The 14,165-nt window shown below is 42.7% G+C and overlaps 1 protein-coding gene across 4 annotated transcripts in view; it reads right to left on the reverse strand.

Annotated features, from left to right (window-relative positions):
• LOC139535782 (dual serine/threonine and tyrosine protein kinase) overlaps positions 1-14,165 on the reverse strand; it is a 43,576-nt gene that overhangs the window by 6,115 nt on the left and 23,296 nt on the right. For all 4 annotated transcript variants that reach the window (XR_011667193.1, XM_071335572.1, XM_071335571.1 and 1 more), the window contains 3 exons: positions 4,555-4,793; positions 3,638-3,721; positions 3,343-3,519 (listed from right to left, as the gene is read on the reverse strand). Coding sequence is in view for 3 of the 4 variants with exons in the window: in XM_071335572.1 (XP_071191673.1) it covers positions 3,343-3,519; positions 3,638-3,721; positions 4,555-4,793 (500 nt within the window). In the remaining variant the exon portion in view is untranslated. The remainder of the gene's footprint in view (positions 1-3,342; positions 3,520-3,637; positions 3,722-4,554; positions 4,794-14,165) is intronic.

Here is a 14,165-nt window from a genome sequence, read left to right on the forward strand (position 1 = left end):
TCAGTCAGTGGTCTGGCAGAGTGCCAGTTCTTGGTCACGCACTTTCCTCATGATATCGTCATGCGTTCCATTACTTATAGAGACTGAAAAGAATGCTCCGGTTGGAACGTTATTGGATATATATGATAACAACATCCTGAAGATTGATTCTCTACTAAGTTTGACCAGTCTATTTGACTTGTAATATAACTTTTTGAAGTTTTCGTCTGACGTTTGCCTGCATCTGCGCGAGCGTTTGGACATGTGTACTACACATGCTATCAAAATTAGCTAATTGGACATAAGTAATGGACATTATCGAACAAAACAACGATTTATTGTGGAACTAGGATTCCTGGCACTGCATTCTGATGAAGATAATCAAAGGTAAGGGAATATTTATGATGTAATTTCGTATTTCTGTTGACTCTACCATGGCGGAGAAATGTTGTTAAATCTGAGCGCCGTCTCAGATTATTGCATGGTGTGCTTTTTACGTAAAGATTTTTTTTAAATCTGACAGCGGTTGCATTAAGAACAAGTGTATCTTTAATTATATGTGACACATGTATCTTTCATCAAAGTTTATGATGAGTATTTCTGTTATTTGACGTGGCTCTCTGTAATTACTCCGGATATTTTGGAGGCATTTCTGAACATGGCGCCAATGTAAACCAAGATTTGTGGATATAAATATGCACATTATCGAGCAAAACATAAATGTATTGTGTAACATGATGTCATATGAGTGTCATCTGATGAAGATGTTCAAAGGTTATTGATTAATTTTATCTCTATTTCTGCTTTTTGTTACTACTATATTTTGCTGGGAAAATGGCTGTGTTTTTCTGTGGCTATGTACTGAGCTAACATAATTGTTTGGTGTGCTTTCCCCGTAAATCCTTTTTGAAATCAGACATGTTGGCTGGATTCACAACACGTGTAGCTTTAATTTGGTGTCTTTCATGTGTGATTTCACGAAAGATTGATTTTTATAGTAATATATTTGAATTTGGCGCGCTACATTTTTTCTGGATTTTGGCCAAGTGGGACGTTAGCGTCCCACATATCCTAGAGAAGTTAACGAGGGTCTTTATCAATGATGGGAATCACATTGTCAGTCATGTGGGAAGAACCATCACAAACATTTGACCATTGAGATCAAAGGTCAAAGAAGGTCAAGCAGAAAATCTGACTTGTTTACAACACAAAATCTGTAACTGGAGAGTTGCTGAAGTTCATTTGCACACACTGTATACAGATTTTTATATTGTGTTTACGTTTGTTTATCCCATGTGTAACTCTGTGTTGTTGTTGTTGCACTGCTTTGCTTTATCTTTGCCAGGTCGCAGTTATAAATGAGAACTTGTTCTCAACTGGCCTACCTGGTTAAATATAAGTGAAATGAAAAAATAAAAGTGAGACATTGCCAGGTTTTTAAGTCCCAAGAGCTACCGGAAGAGAGAACCTGGCAAAACTGGTTGAAATTACAGTACCAATCAAAAGTGTGGACAAACCTAATCATCCAAGGGTTTTTCTTTATTTGACTATTTTCTAAATTGTAGAATTAATAGTGAAGACATCAAAACTATGAAATAACACATGGAATCATGTAGTAACCAAACAACTCAAACAAATCAAAATATATTTTAGATTCTTCAAAGTAGCCACCCTTTGCCTTGACAGCTTTGCATACTCTTGGCATTCTCTCAACCAGCTTCATGAGGTAATCACCTGGAATGCTTTTCAAACAGTCTTGAAGGAGTTCCCACATATGCTGAGCACTTGCTGGCTGCTTTTCTTTCACTCCGCGATCCAACTCATCCCAAACCATCTCAATTGGGTGGAGGTCGGGTGATTGTGGATGCCTGGTCATCTGATGCAGCACTCCATCACTCTCCTTCTTGGTCAAATAGCACTTACACAGCCTGGAGGTGTGTTGGGTCATTGTCCTGTTGAAAAACAAATGATAGTCCCACTAAGCACAGATGGGATGGTGTATCGCTGCAGAATGCTGTGGTAGCCATGCTGGTTAAGTGTGCCTTGAATTCTAAATAAATCACCAACAGTGTCACCAGCAAAGCACCCCCACACCTCCTCCTCCATGCTTCACGGTGGGAACCACACAAGCGGAGATCATCCGTTCACCTACTCTATGTCTCACAAAGACACGGCGGTTGGAACCAAAAATCTCAAATTTGGACTCATCAGACCAAAGGACAGATTTCCACCGGTCTAATGTCCATTGCTTGTGTTTCTTGGCCCAAGCAAGTCTCTTCTTCTTATTGGTGTGCTTTAGTAGTGGTTTCTTTGCAGAAATTCAACCATTAAGGCCTGATTCACGCAGTCTCCTCTGAACAGTCGAAGTTGAGATGTGTCTGTTACTTGAACTCTGTGACGCATTTATTTGGACTGCAATCTGAGGTGCAGTTAACTCTAATGAACTTATCCTCTGCAGCAGAGGTAACTCTGGGTCTTCCATTCCTGTGGCTGTCCTCATGAGAGCCAGTTTCATCATAGCGCTTGCTGGTTTTTGTGACTGCACTTGAAGAAACTTTCAAAGTTCTTGAAATGTTCCGGATTGACTGACCTTCATGTCTTAAAGTGTCTTCATGTCTGTCGTATCTATTTGCTTATTTGAGCTTTTCTTACCATAATATGGACTTGGTCTTTTACCAAATAGGGCTATCTTCTGTATACCACAATTACCTTGTCACAACACAACTGACTGGTGCAAACGCATTAAGGAAAGAAATTCCACAAATGTACATTAAACAAGGCACACCTGTTAAATGAAATGCATTCCAGGTGACTACCTAATGAATCTAGTTGAGAGAATGCAAAGCTGTCATCAAGGCAAAGGGTGGTTATATATCAAATATATTTAGATTTGTTTAACACTTTTTTGGTTACTACATGATTCATAGTTTTGATGTCTTCACTATTATTCTACAATAGTAAAAATAGAAAAACCCTGGAATGAGTGGGTGTCCAAACTTTTGACTGGTACTGTATATCATTATTACAAACAGAGACTGGTACTGTATATCATTATTACAAACATAGACTGGTACTGTATATCATTATTACAAACAGAGACTGGTACTGTATATCATTATTACAAACAGAGACTGGGACTGTATATCATTATTACAAACAGAGACTGGTTGAAAGAAGGTCATTATAATGTCATTTCAAACAGTTTTTCCCACTGGGAAAGAAAAAAGTAGCCAAGACCAAACCTGATTGGATGAAGAGTGCAATATAAAAGAGGGCACCTTACTGGAGAGTGTGAAGATGAATAAAAAAGTTTATTGTTTGATAAAAAAGATTAGCTGAAGCCGGGTTTGGAGTGCGGTGTACCTGTCGCAGGGAGGCAGCGAAGGCATCGTGGGAGCTGTTGAGGCGTGTTCTGAACTGGGAACAGATACTCTTAGCCAGCTTGGCAGCACTCAAGCTCTCTATGGCATCCTGGGCCACCTTCCTCTTCCACTCTGGAGTGATGCCAGGAGGGTTCACAAACGTTATCCTTTGAATGATCTACACAAGACAGAGAGAGAGAATACACAATAAATAAATCAAGGTTCAAATCAATGTGTTGTTATTGCAAAGCCCTACAATTGAAGTAGATTCCTGAGGCTTGACTGGGAATGGTTACCTGTTTGATCTGCTCCCAGACGAGTCTCGTAACAGATGATCCTGAATGGAAGGTCACCTCCACGTGATAGGCAGCGTTAAGGATCTGACCAGGACAGGAAGTGGGATGGAGAGAACAGAACAAGATGTTATCATTTAACTTAGACCAACTGTCTTGTAGGAAAAAAGGTAATTGTCTTTTATACTGTCTTTTTCATTGTCTTTTGAGGAATCAGCCTATTGAATTAATCTCAAACATCTGATGGTATTTGGACATCTTATCAATGATATGGTCAACATAATGTAGTACAGAGAAATAGAAAAGACACTTCTGAACAAAACAAGCTTCATTTGACATGGCTGATGTAACAGTATAACTTTAGACCGTCCCCTCGCCCCGACACGGGCGCGAACCAGGGACCCTCTGCACACATCGACAACAGTCACCCACGAAGCGTCGTTACCCATCGCTCCACAAAAGCCGCGGCCCTTGCAGAGCAAGGGGAAACCCTACTTCAGTCTCAGAGCAAGTGACGTAACCGATTGAAATGCTATTAGCGCGTACCCGCTAACTAGCTAGCCATTTCACATCCGTTACACTCACCCCCCTTTCGACCTCCTCCTTTTCCGCAGCAACCAGTGATCCGGGTCAACAGCATCAATGTAACAGTATAACTTTAGTACGTCCATACCCGGGCTCGAACCAGGGACCCTCTGCACACATCAACAACAGTCACCCACGAAGCGTTGTTACCCATCGCTCCACAAAGGCCGCGGCCCTTGCAGAGCAAGGGGAAACCCTACTTCAGTCTCAGAGCAAGTGACGTAACCGATTGAAATGCTATTAGCGCGTACCCGCTAACTAGCTAGCCATTTCACATCCGTTACACTGACATACAGTATCTAAATTATGGAAGAGTATACTGTACAATCACACACCTGTTTGAGGTGGTTGGAGGTGACATTGTGGACAGATGACTCCATGTTGGACTTCTCCAGGCTGTTTAGACAGCGCTCCAGGGTTCCTACAAAGCTCTCCCTCAGGTAGTCCACAGAGCTGATCAGCTTGTTGGCCACCGCCTGGTTCAACCTCACAACTATCAGCTCCTGGATCTGGTGGATGCAAGACTTGATGTCCTTTGAGGTAACAGGCTCTCCGTTGGTCGCCACTATGAGGTCTGTGAGGTCAGAGAGAGAGAAAGAGAGATAATTTGAAAGAAAACGTGAGTGAAAGATAATGTAGGTTGGTTACACGCCACTACCATGCAAACCTCATGCTGTGACTGAGTTCATGCTATGGCGTTATAGTGTGGTTATGTTGATTGCATGGCTAGTTGCGACATTTTACAAGTAGGCTAAATGGTCTTTTGTAAACTGTCAAGAGAAATGTGTGATATTCATGACATTTTTCAGGCAACATTTGACGAGCTTTTGGCATAGTATCATACTGACACCTGCTGCTGCTATCTGAATGGCAGTGAGACTGAACACTGTCTTATGAATCCAGCAAGTCACTGTCTGGTCTGTGTGCATCTCTCTCTCCCGTCCTCCCTCTCACTGGTTCATTTTCTCTCTCTCTCTCATATATATATAGGGGTGGTGGGATCGTTGAGGTTGTTTCTCTCGAAGGCCCAACAAGCGGGAGAGGCTGGTTGTCATGGTCACACGTAGAGGTGTAGAGTTTGAAAAACTTAGTCGGCGGCATGGGGTGAAGATTCCCGCTGCGACAGGTTGTTTGGGGATAGAATGTAATTTAGCAGTGGGCGCTATCATTGGGTATAATAGCATACAATCAGCCTCAAGGATAAATAGCGCTGTAGTAATATTCTTAGATTCCATTGAAATGGTGAATACGATAGCTGAGAGTGGTGTTGTGTTACGGGAGACACAGACATCGGTAGTATGAATCCGGCGAAGAAAGTTATACTTTCTAACATGCTCCTTTTTGTTAGAGATGAAGTGTTGGAGCGAGAGTTCTCCTCATGGACAACTTGTTTCTCCAATAAAAAAGGTTATTTTTGGATGCAAATCGCCTTTGCTGAAACATGTCGTATCTCATAGGAGACAAGTGCACATGATTTTAAAGAAGGATACTGACGAACTGAATTTAGCGTTCAGTTTCAAGATTGATGGGTTTGATTATGTGTTCTACGCTTCTACTGAATCAATGAAATGCTTTGGGTGTGGAAGAGAGGGGTATTTGGTGCGTAATTGTCCAGAGAACGAGTGCGCAGAGCCCAGTAGCAGCTCTAGCACTACTAAGAAGAGAGAAGGTGGGCAGATGTGGTGGGAGAAATAGGAAAGGAGCGCAATGTGGCTACGGGGGTAGTTGTGGTAAAGCAGGGAAAAGGGGGGGGGGCAGTAGGTGAGACTGTAATTGAGGTCGCAGGGGGGAGTTCAAGAGGAGAGTGAAACAATGGAAAATGAAACGACTGTTTTCAAAGTACCGAGGAGTAAGAGGAAGAATTTAAGGGGTGGTGAAGGTTCTAATTCTAAGAGGAAGGTAGAGATGATAAATCAGTTGAGGATAAACAGGTTGTTGAGATGCAGGTTTCTTCTGGGGATGATAGCGAGAGTGAGGCATCTGATGCGTCACAGCAAAATAGCGAGAGAAATGGGGTGGAAGGGAGGTATGGGATTGAAAAGGTACGTACATTTTTGAATTTGACAAAAGGGAAGAAATATATGCAGGATTATAATGTAATAAATGTTTTCCCACTTAAAATGAATTGTTTATTGAATCAGCAAAGTTTCTGATGTCAAAAATAACGGGTGTAGGTTTGACAAGCCCAGAAATTGCTATTCTAAAGGAAATGAGAGTTCAGTCGCAGCCTTAATTCTGTAAAGAGATGTGTTCTGTTTCTCATTCTATTTTCAGCCATGAGCAGTTTTAATATTTCTTCTTTAAACATAAATGGGGCAAGAGACAAGAAAAAAAGAGCCGTAGTGTATGTGTTAATAAAGAGAAAGGGACGTGACATAAGTTTTTTTACAAGAAACTTATACTAATATAGAAAATGTGGCAACAGGAGTGGGAGGGGACAGTGGTGTGTAGTCATAAAAACTCAACGTGGGGGTGTGGCCATTCTGTTGTCAAAAGGTTTTTTGCCTTTGCCATATGAGGTTGAAGAGGAGGATGAGGGGAGGTTATTAAAAGTTAGAGCGAGATATCACTATGTGTGTAATAAATGTATATGCCCCAGTAGTGGCAGTTGACAGTGTATGTTTTTTAGAAACATCAAATACCATTGAGAAATGTAATACTGAGGATTATTTATTTCTTGCTGGGTATTTTAACTGTACAGTCAGTGACTTAGATAGAAATCAAAAAGAACCTCATACAGCCTCAAGGACTTTTTAAAAACACATTATTGTAACACATGAACTATGTGATATTTGCCGGAGTCAAAATGGAGGCACGAGACAGTACACATGGGCTAATGTGAGAGAGAACACAATCTCTCTTGGCAAGTTAGATAGGTTTTGAGCATCAATCTCAAGTCTGTAAGTGTGATTACCCCAGTGAGATTTTCTGATCTTTGTATAGTAACAGAGGTGATGTACATTAATGCTGTAAAACCCAAAAGCGCATACTGGCATTTTAATATATTGAGTGATGCTCACTTCAGGAAATGTTTTAGTTTTTTCTGGGAGAGGTAGAGGTCTGAAAGGACAGTTTTGTATCTCTTCAACAGTGGTGGGATATAGGGAACATCCAGATTCAACAATTCTGTAACAATACACCATGAATATAACCAGATATATCACCAGATCAATGAACGCCCTAGAGTCTGAAATAGTGGAACTCCTGACGTTAGTTGAGACCACAGGAGATCGAGGCCATATTCAGGCACTCAAGAGGAAAAAAGCCGCATTGGCAGACCTGCTGGGTATCAGAGCACAGGGGGCATTGGTGAGAAGTTTGTGAGAGCACAGGGGGGCATTGGAGCACAGGGGGCATTGGTGAGAAGTCTCTAGGGCTATTGGGTTGGATGCTGGTCTAATTTCAATTGTTCAGGAAAGGGCATTTGACCGAGTTGAACATCAATTCCTATGGGGCCACTTTTGAGGCTTTTGGTTTCAGCTCTGGTTTTATTGCAATGATCAGGGTGATATATGGTGACATTGAAAGTGTATTGAAAGTTAATTGAGTGCTTGAGTGCTCCTTTTAAAGTGTGTAGAGGAATTAGGCAGGGGTGTTCGTTGTCCGGAATGCCATCGCTATAGAGCCACTACTAAATAGCATTAGAAGTCGCATTGAAGGGGTGTACCTTTTAGAGGATATTCCTCCTATTCGTCTCTCAGCATATGCTGATGTAGTTATTTTGGTGAAAAATGTCAAGTGGAGGTGGGTGGTTTGAGGCTCATAGTTGATCGGTTTAAGGGAATATCCTCTGCAAAGGTAAATTGGGGGAAAAAAGGTATGCTTTACAGATTGGGAATGGTCTGGAAGGATCATGGCTTTGCCAGGGGGGTTGGAATGGTGTAAGGGAGGTTTCAAGTATCTAGGAGTGTACCTAGGGGAAGAGAGGACAATGGGAAAAAAATTGGAATGGGGTGGCTGAAATGGTGGAAGGGAGGATGAGTAGATGGCGTTGGTTGCTATCTCATATGTCATATAGGTCGGGAATGCACACTATTATTGTTAACAATGTGGTTGCCTCTGCACTGTGGCATCGGTTGTCATGTTTAGAGCCACCATCTGGCCTTCTGGCCAAGATACAGGCAATTATTGTAGATGTTTGGGGGGATAAATATCATTGGGTTCCACAAAGTGTTTTGTATTTGTCAAAAGAGGGGGGATCAAGGTCTTTTACATCTTGCTAGTAGGGATGCTGCTTTCCGGTTTCAGTTTATTCAAAGGTTGCTTTGACTGAAAAATGTGGTGTGGAGAGGGGTGGCAGGTCTGGTATTACAGAAGGTAGGGGGATTAGATTTAAAGAAGGCTTTATTTTTGGTTAACAGTAGCCAGATTTCTAGGGATGGAGTACCTCCGTTTTACAGAGGCCTTCTTAGGGTTTGGAGTATAATGAAGGTGTCCAGACACACTAAGGCTGAATCAGTGCATTGGCTGTTGGAGGAACCTCTGGTGTATTGGGGCAAGACTGGATTGTACAACTGAAGCTGTTCCACATTTCTCCAAGATGCTGGTGAAGGGCAAAATCGTCACCCTAAGGAAGTTAATGGACATGGCTGGGCCCACATTAATGGACGGAGGACGGGTGGCTGAACATTTGGGGGTGAAGTCGGGAATGATTGTCGGACAACTGCTGGAAAGTTGCAGGAAGGCTCTGTCAGCAGAATAGTGGATTATCATCAAGAGTTACTACAAAAAGGCACAAAATGAAGACGCCCCATTTCCCAGACTAGGGATTACACCCAATATCCCAGAGTCAGCCAGAAAGGCTTTAGTACTGGATTTGAGAGGGTTGGAAGAGGTGGGTTTGGATTAGGTGAATGGGAAGGAGTTACATCAAGGTTTTAAATAAAGATACATTGAAAAATAGAATAGACACTCCTTGGAGGGTAAAAAACTGGGCCTTGATGACAAGGTAAAGCCAGCATGGAGAGCAATGTACAAGCCACCGTTACAAAAGGGTACTGGTGATGCAATGGAGGGTGTTGCATGGCATCATTGCAGTTAATACTTTTGTATATCATTCATTCAGATGTTGGAGATGGATGTCCTTTTCGTAATACAAGAGAAACAATTTTTCACTGTTTTATGGAGTGTGAGAATATAAAGCCTCTCTTTGAAATACTACAGTCTTTGTTGACAGCTGTAGGGGAGATTTTCAATAACACCTTATTTTGGGGTTTCAATATAGTAAAAAACAGAAAATAAAATGTCAAGTTACATTTTATTTTGTGTCAAGCTAAAATGTCTATTTTTCTGAGTAGCAAAAATAAGATAGACAAGGGAAATAGTAAGGATGTAAGATATGTTTTTTAAAGGATTAGTAAAAGCGAGAATAAAAGTGTATGTTGAGTTCTTCTCGGCTGTAAAAGACCTCCCATTGATTGAGGATTAAAGTGGATTTATGAAGGAGTGGAATGTTTTGTGGAGGGGAAAAAAAAATTGTTGACGTAATAAGTTTAATGTAAATCATTTTTTATTAAATGTATTAGCTTTTTATGTTTATTTAAGAAGGACACAATTGTTGTGTAATTTCTGATAAGGTAGTGTGCCAATATTTGTGTTAATACCTTAGTTTAAAATAAAGGTTTTATAAAAACTCAAAACGCTCTCTCTGTGTCTAGGTAGGTAGGTAGGTAGGTCTCTCTCGTCAGTCTCTTTTATTTATTTATTTCACCTTTATTTAACCAGGTAGGCCAGTTGAGAACAAGTTCCCATTTACAACTGCGACCTGGCCAAGATAAAGCAAAGCAGTGTGACACAAACAACAACAGAGTTACACATAAACAAACGTAAAGTCAATAACACAATAGAAAAAATCTGTATACAGTGTGTGCAAATGTAGAAGAGGAGGGAGGGAGGGTAAGGCAATAAATAGGCCATAGAGGCGAAATAATTACAATTTAGCATTAACACTGGAGTGATAGATGTGCAGATGATGATGTGCAAGTAGAGATACTGGGGTGCAAAAGACCAAGAAGATAAATACCAATATGGGGATGAGGTAGTTGGGTGTGCCATTTACAGATTGGCTGTGTACAGGTACAGTGATCAGTAAGCTGCTCTGACAGCTGATGCTTAAAGCTAGAGAGGGAGATTTAAGAGATTTTTGCAATTCGTTTCAGTCATTGGCAGCAGAGAACTGTAAGGAAAGGCGGCCAAAGGAAGTGTTGGCTTTGGGGATAACCAGTGAAATATAGCTGTTGGAGAGCCTGCTGTGGGTGGGTGTTGCTATGGTGACCGGTGAGCTGAGATAAGGCGGTGATTTACCTAGCAAAGACTTATAGATGACATGGAGCCAGTGGGTTTGGCGACAAATACAGTGGGGAGAACAAGTATTTGATACACTGCCGATTTTGCAGGTTTTCCTACTTACAAAGCATGTAGAGGTCTGTCATTTTTATCATAGGTACACTTCAACTGTGAGAGACGGAATCTAAAACAAAAATCCAGAAAATCACATTGTATGATTTTTAAGTAATTAATTAGCATTTTATTGCATGACATAAGTATTTGATACATCAGAAAAGCAGAACTTAATATTTAGTACAGAAACCTTTGTTTGCAATTACAGAGATCATACGTTTCCTGTAGTTCTTGACCAGGTTTGCACACACTGCAGCAGGGATTTTGGCCCACTCCTCCATACAGACCTTCTCCAGATCCTTCAGGTTTCGGGGCTGTCGCTGGGCAATACGGACTTTCAGCTCCCTCCAAAGATTTTCTATTGGGTTCAGGTCTGGAGACTGGCTAGGCCACTCCGGGACCTTGAGATGCTTCTTACGGAGCCACTCCTTAGTTGCCCTGGCTGTGTGTTGCGGGTCGTTGTCATGCTGGAAGACCCAGCCACGACCCATCTTCAATGCTCTTACTGAGGGAAGGAGGTTGTTGGCCAAGATCTCGCGATACATGGCCCCATCCATCCTCCCCTCAATACGGTGCAGTCGTCCTGTCCCCTTTGCAGAAAAGCATCCCCAAAGAATGATGTTTCCACCTCCATGCTTCACGATTGGGATGGTGTTCTTGGGGCTGTACTCATGCTTCTTCTTCCTCCAAACACGGCGAGTGGAGTTTAGACCAAAAAGCTCTATTTTTGTCTCATCAGACCACATGACCTTCACCCATTCCTCCTCTGGATCATACAGATGGTCATTGGCAAACTTCAGACGGGCCTGGACATGCGCTGGCTTGAGCAGGGGGACCTTGCGTGCGCTGCAGTATTTTAATCCATGACGGCGTAATGTGTTACTAATGGTTTTCTTTGAGACTGTGGTCCCAGCTCTCTTCAGGTCATTGACCAGGTCCTGCCGTGTAGTTCTGGGCTGATCCCTCACCTTCCTCATGATCATTGATGCCCCACGAGGCGAGATCTTGCATGGAGCCCCAGACCGAGGGTGATTGACCGTCATCTTGAACTTCTTCCATTTTCTAATAATTGCGCCAACAGTTGTTGCCTTCTCACCAAGCTGCTTGCCTATTGTCCTGTAGCCCATCCCAGCCTTGTGCAGGTCTACAATTTTATCCCTGATGTCCTTACACAGCTTTCTGGTCTTGGCCATTGTGGAGAGGTTGGAGTCTGTTTGATTGAGTGTGTGGACAGGTGTCTTTTATACAGGTAACGAGTTCAAACAGGTGCAGTTAATACAGGTAATGAGTGGAGAACAGGAGGGCTTCTTAAAGTAAAACTAACAGGTCTGTGAGAGCCGGAATTCTTACTGGTTGGTAGGTGATCAAATACTTATGTCATGCAATAAAATGCAAATTAATTACTTAAAAATCATACAATGTGATTTTCTGGATTTTTGTTTTAGATTCCGCCTCTCACAGTTGAAGTGTACCTATGATAAAAATTACAGACCTCTACATGCTTTGTAAGTAGGAAAACCTGCAAAATCGGCAGTGTATCAAATACTTGTTCTCCCCACTGTATGTAGCGAGGGCCAGCCAACGAGAGCATACAGGTCGCAGTGGTGGGTAGTATATGGGGCTTTGGTGACAAAACGGATGGCACTGTGATAGACCACATCCAATTTGCTGAGTAGAGTGTTGGAGGCTATTTTGTAAATGACATCGCCGAAGTCAAGGATCAGTAGGATAGTCAGTTTTACGAGGGTATGTTTGGCAGCATGAGTGAAGGAGGCTTTGTTGCGAAATAGGAAGCCGATTCTAGATTTAATTTTGGATTGGAGATGCTTAATGTGAGTCTAGAAGGAGAGTTTACAGTCTAGCCAGACACCTAGGTATTTGTAGTTTTCCACATATTCTAAGTCAGAACCGTCCAGAGTAATGATGCTAGTCAGGCGGGCGGGTGCGGTCAGCAATCGGTTGAAGAGCATGCATTTCGTTTTACTAGCATTTAAAAGCAGTTGGAGGCCACGGAAGGAGTGTTGTATGGCATTGAAGCGCGTTTGTAGGTTTGTTAACACGGTGTCCTATCCCAGGGCCAGAAGTATACAGAAAGGTGTCGTCTGCGTAGAAGTGGATCAGAGAATCACCAGCAGCAAGAGCGACATCATTGATATATACAGAGAAAAGAGTCGGCCCGAGAATTGAACCCTGTGGCACCCCCATAGAGACTGCCAGAGGTCCGGACAACAGGCCTTCCGATTTGACACACTGAACTCCATCTGAGAAGTAGTTGGTGATCAAGGCAAGGCAGTCATTTGAGAAACCAAGGCTGTTGAGTCTGCCGATAAGAATACAGTGATTGACAGAGTTGAAAGCCTTAGCCAGGTCGATGAAGACGGCTGCAGAGTACTGTCTTTTATCGATGGCGGTTATGATATTGTTTAGGACCATGAGCGTGGCTGAGGTGCACCCGTGACCAGCTCGGAATCCAGATTGTATAGCGGAGAAGGTACGGTGGGATTCGAAATGGTCGGTGATCTGTTTGTTCACTTGGCTTTTGAAGACTTTAGAAAGGCAGGGCAGGATGGATATAGGTCTGTAGCAGTTTGGGTCTAGAGTCTCTCCCCCTTTGAAGAGGGGGATGACCGCAGCAATTTTCCAATCTTTGGGGATCTCAGACGATACGAGAGGTTGAATAGGCTAGTAATAGGGGTTGCAACAATTTGGGCAGATAATTTTAGAGAGGTTCCAGATTGTCTAGCCCAGCTGATTTGTAGGGATCCAGATTTTGCAGCTCTTTCAGAACATCAGCTGTCTGTATTTGGGTGAAGGAGAAGCGGGGGTGGCTTGGGCAAGTTGCTGCAGGGGGTGCAGAGCTGTTGGCCGGGGTAGGGGTAGCCAGGTGGAAAGCATGGCCAGCCATAAAGAAATGCTTATTGAAATTGTCGATTATTGTCGATTATCATAGATTTACGGTGGTGACAGTGTTTCCTAGCCTCAGTGCAATGGGCAGCTGGGAGGAGGTGCTCTTATTCTCCATGAACTTTACAGTGTCCCAAAACTTTTTGGAATTAGTGCTACAGGATGCAAATTTCTGTTTGAAAATGCTAGCCTTAGCTTTCCTAACTGACTGTGTGTATTGGTTCCTGACTTCCCTGAAAAGTTGCATATCGCGGGGGCTATTCGATGCTAATGCAGAACGCCACAGGATGTTTTTGTGCTGGTCAAGGGCAGTCAAGTCTGGGGTGAACCAAGGGCTATATCTGTTCTTAGTTCTACATTTTTGAATGGGGCATGCTTATTTAAGATGGTGAGGAAAGGACTTTTAAAAGAGAACCCAGGCATCCTCTACTGACGGGATGAGGTCAATATCCTGCCAGGATACCCGGGCCAGGTCGATTAGAAAGGCCTGCTTGATGAAGTGTTTTAGGGAGCGTTTGACAGTGATGAGGGGTGGTCGTTTGACCGCGGACCCACTACGGACGCAGGCAATGAGGCAGTGATCGCTGAGATCCTGGTTGAAGACAGCAGAGGTGTATTTAGATGGCAAGTTGGTCAGGATGAT

The sequence above is a fragment of the Salvelinus alpinus genome, chromosome 12, assembly GCF_045679555.1.
Source record: "Salvelinus alpinus chromosome 12, SLU_Salpinus.1, whole genome shotgun sequence".
Taxonomy (NCBI): Eukaryota; Metazoa; Chordata; class Actinopteri; order Salmoniformes; family Salmonidae; genus Salvelinus; species Salvelinus alpinus.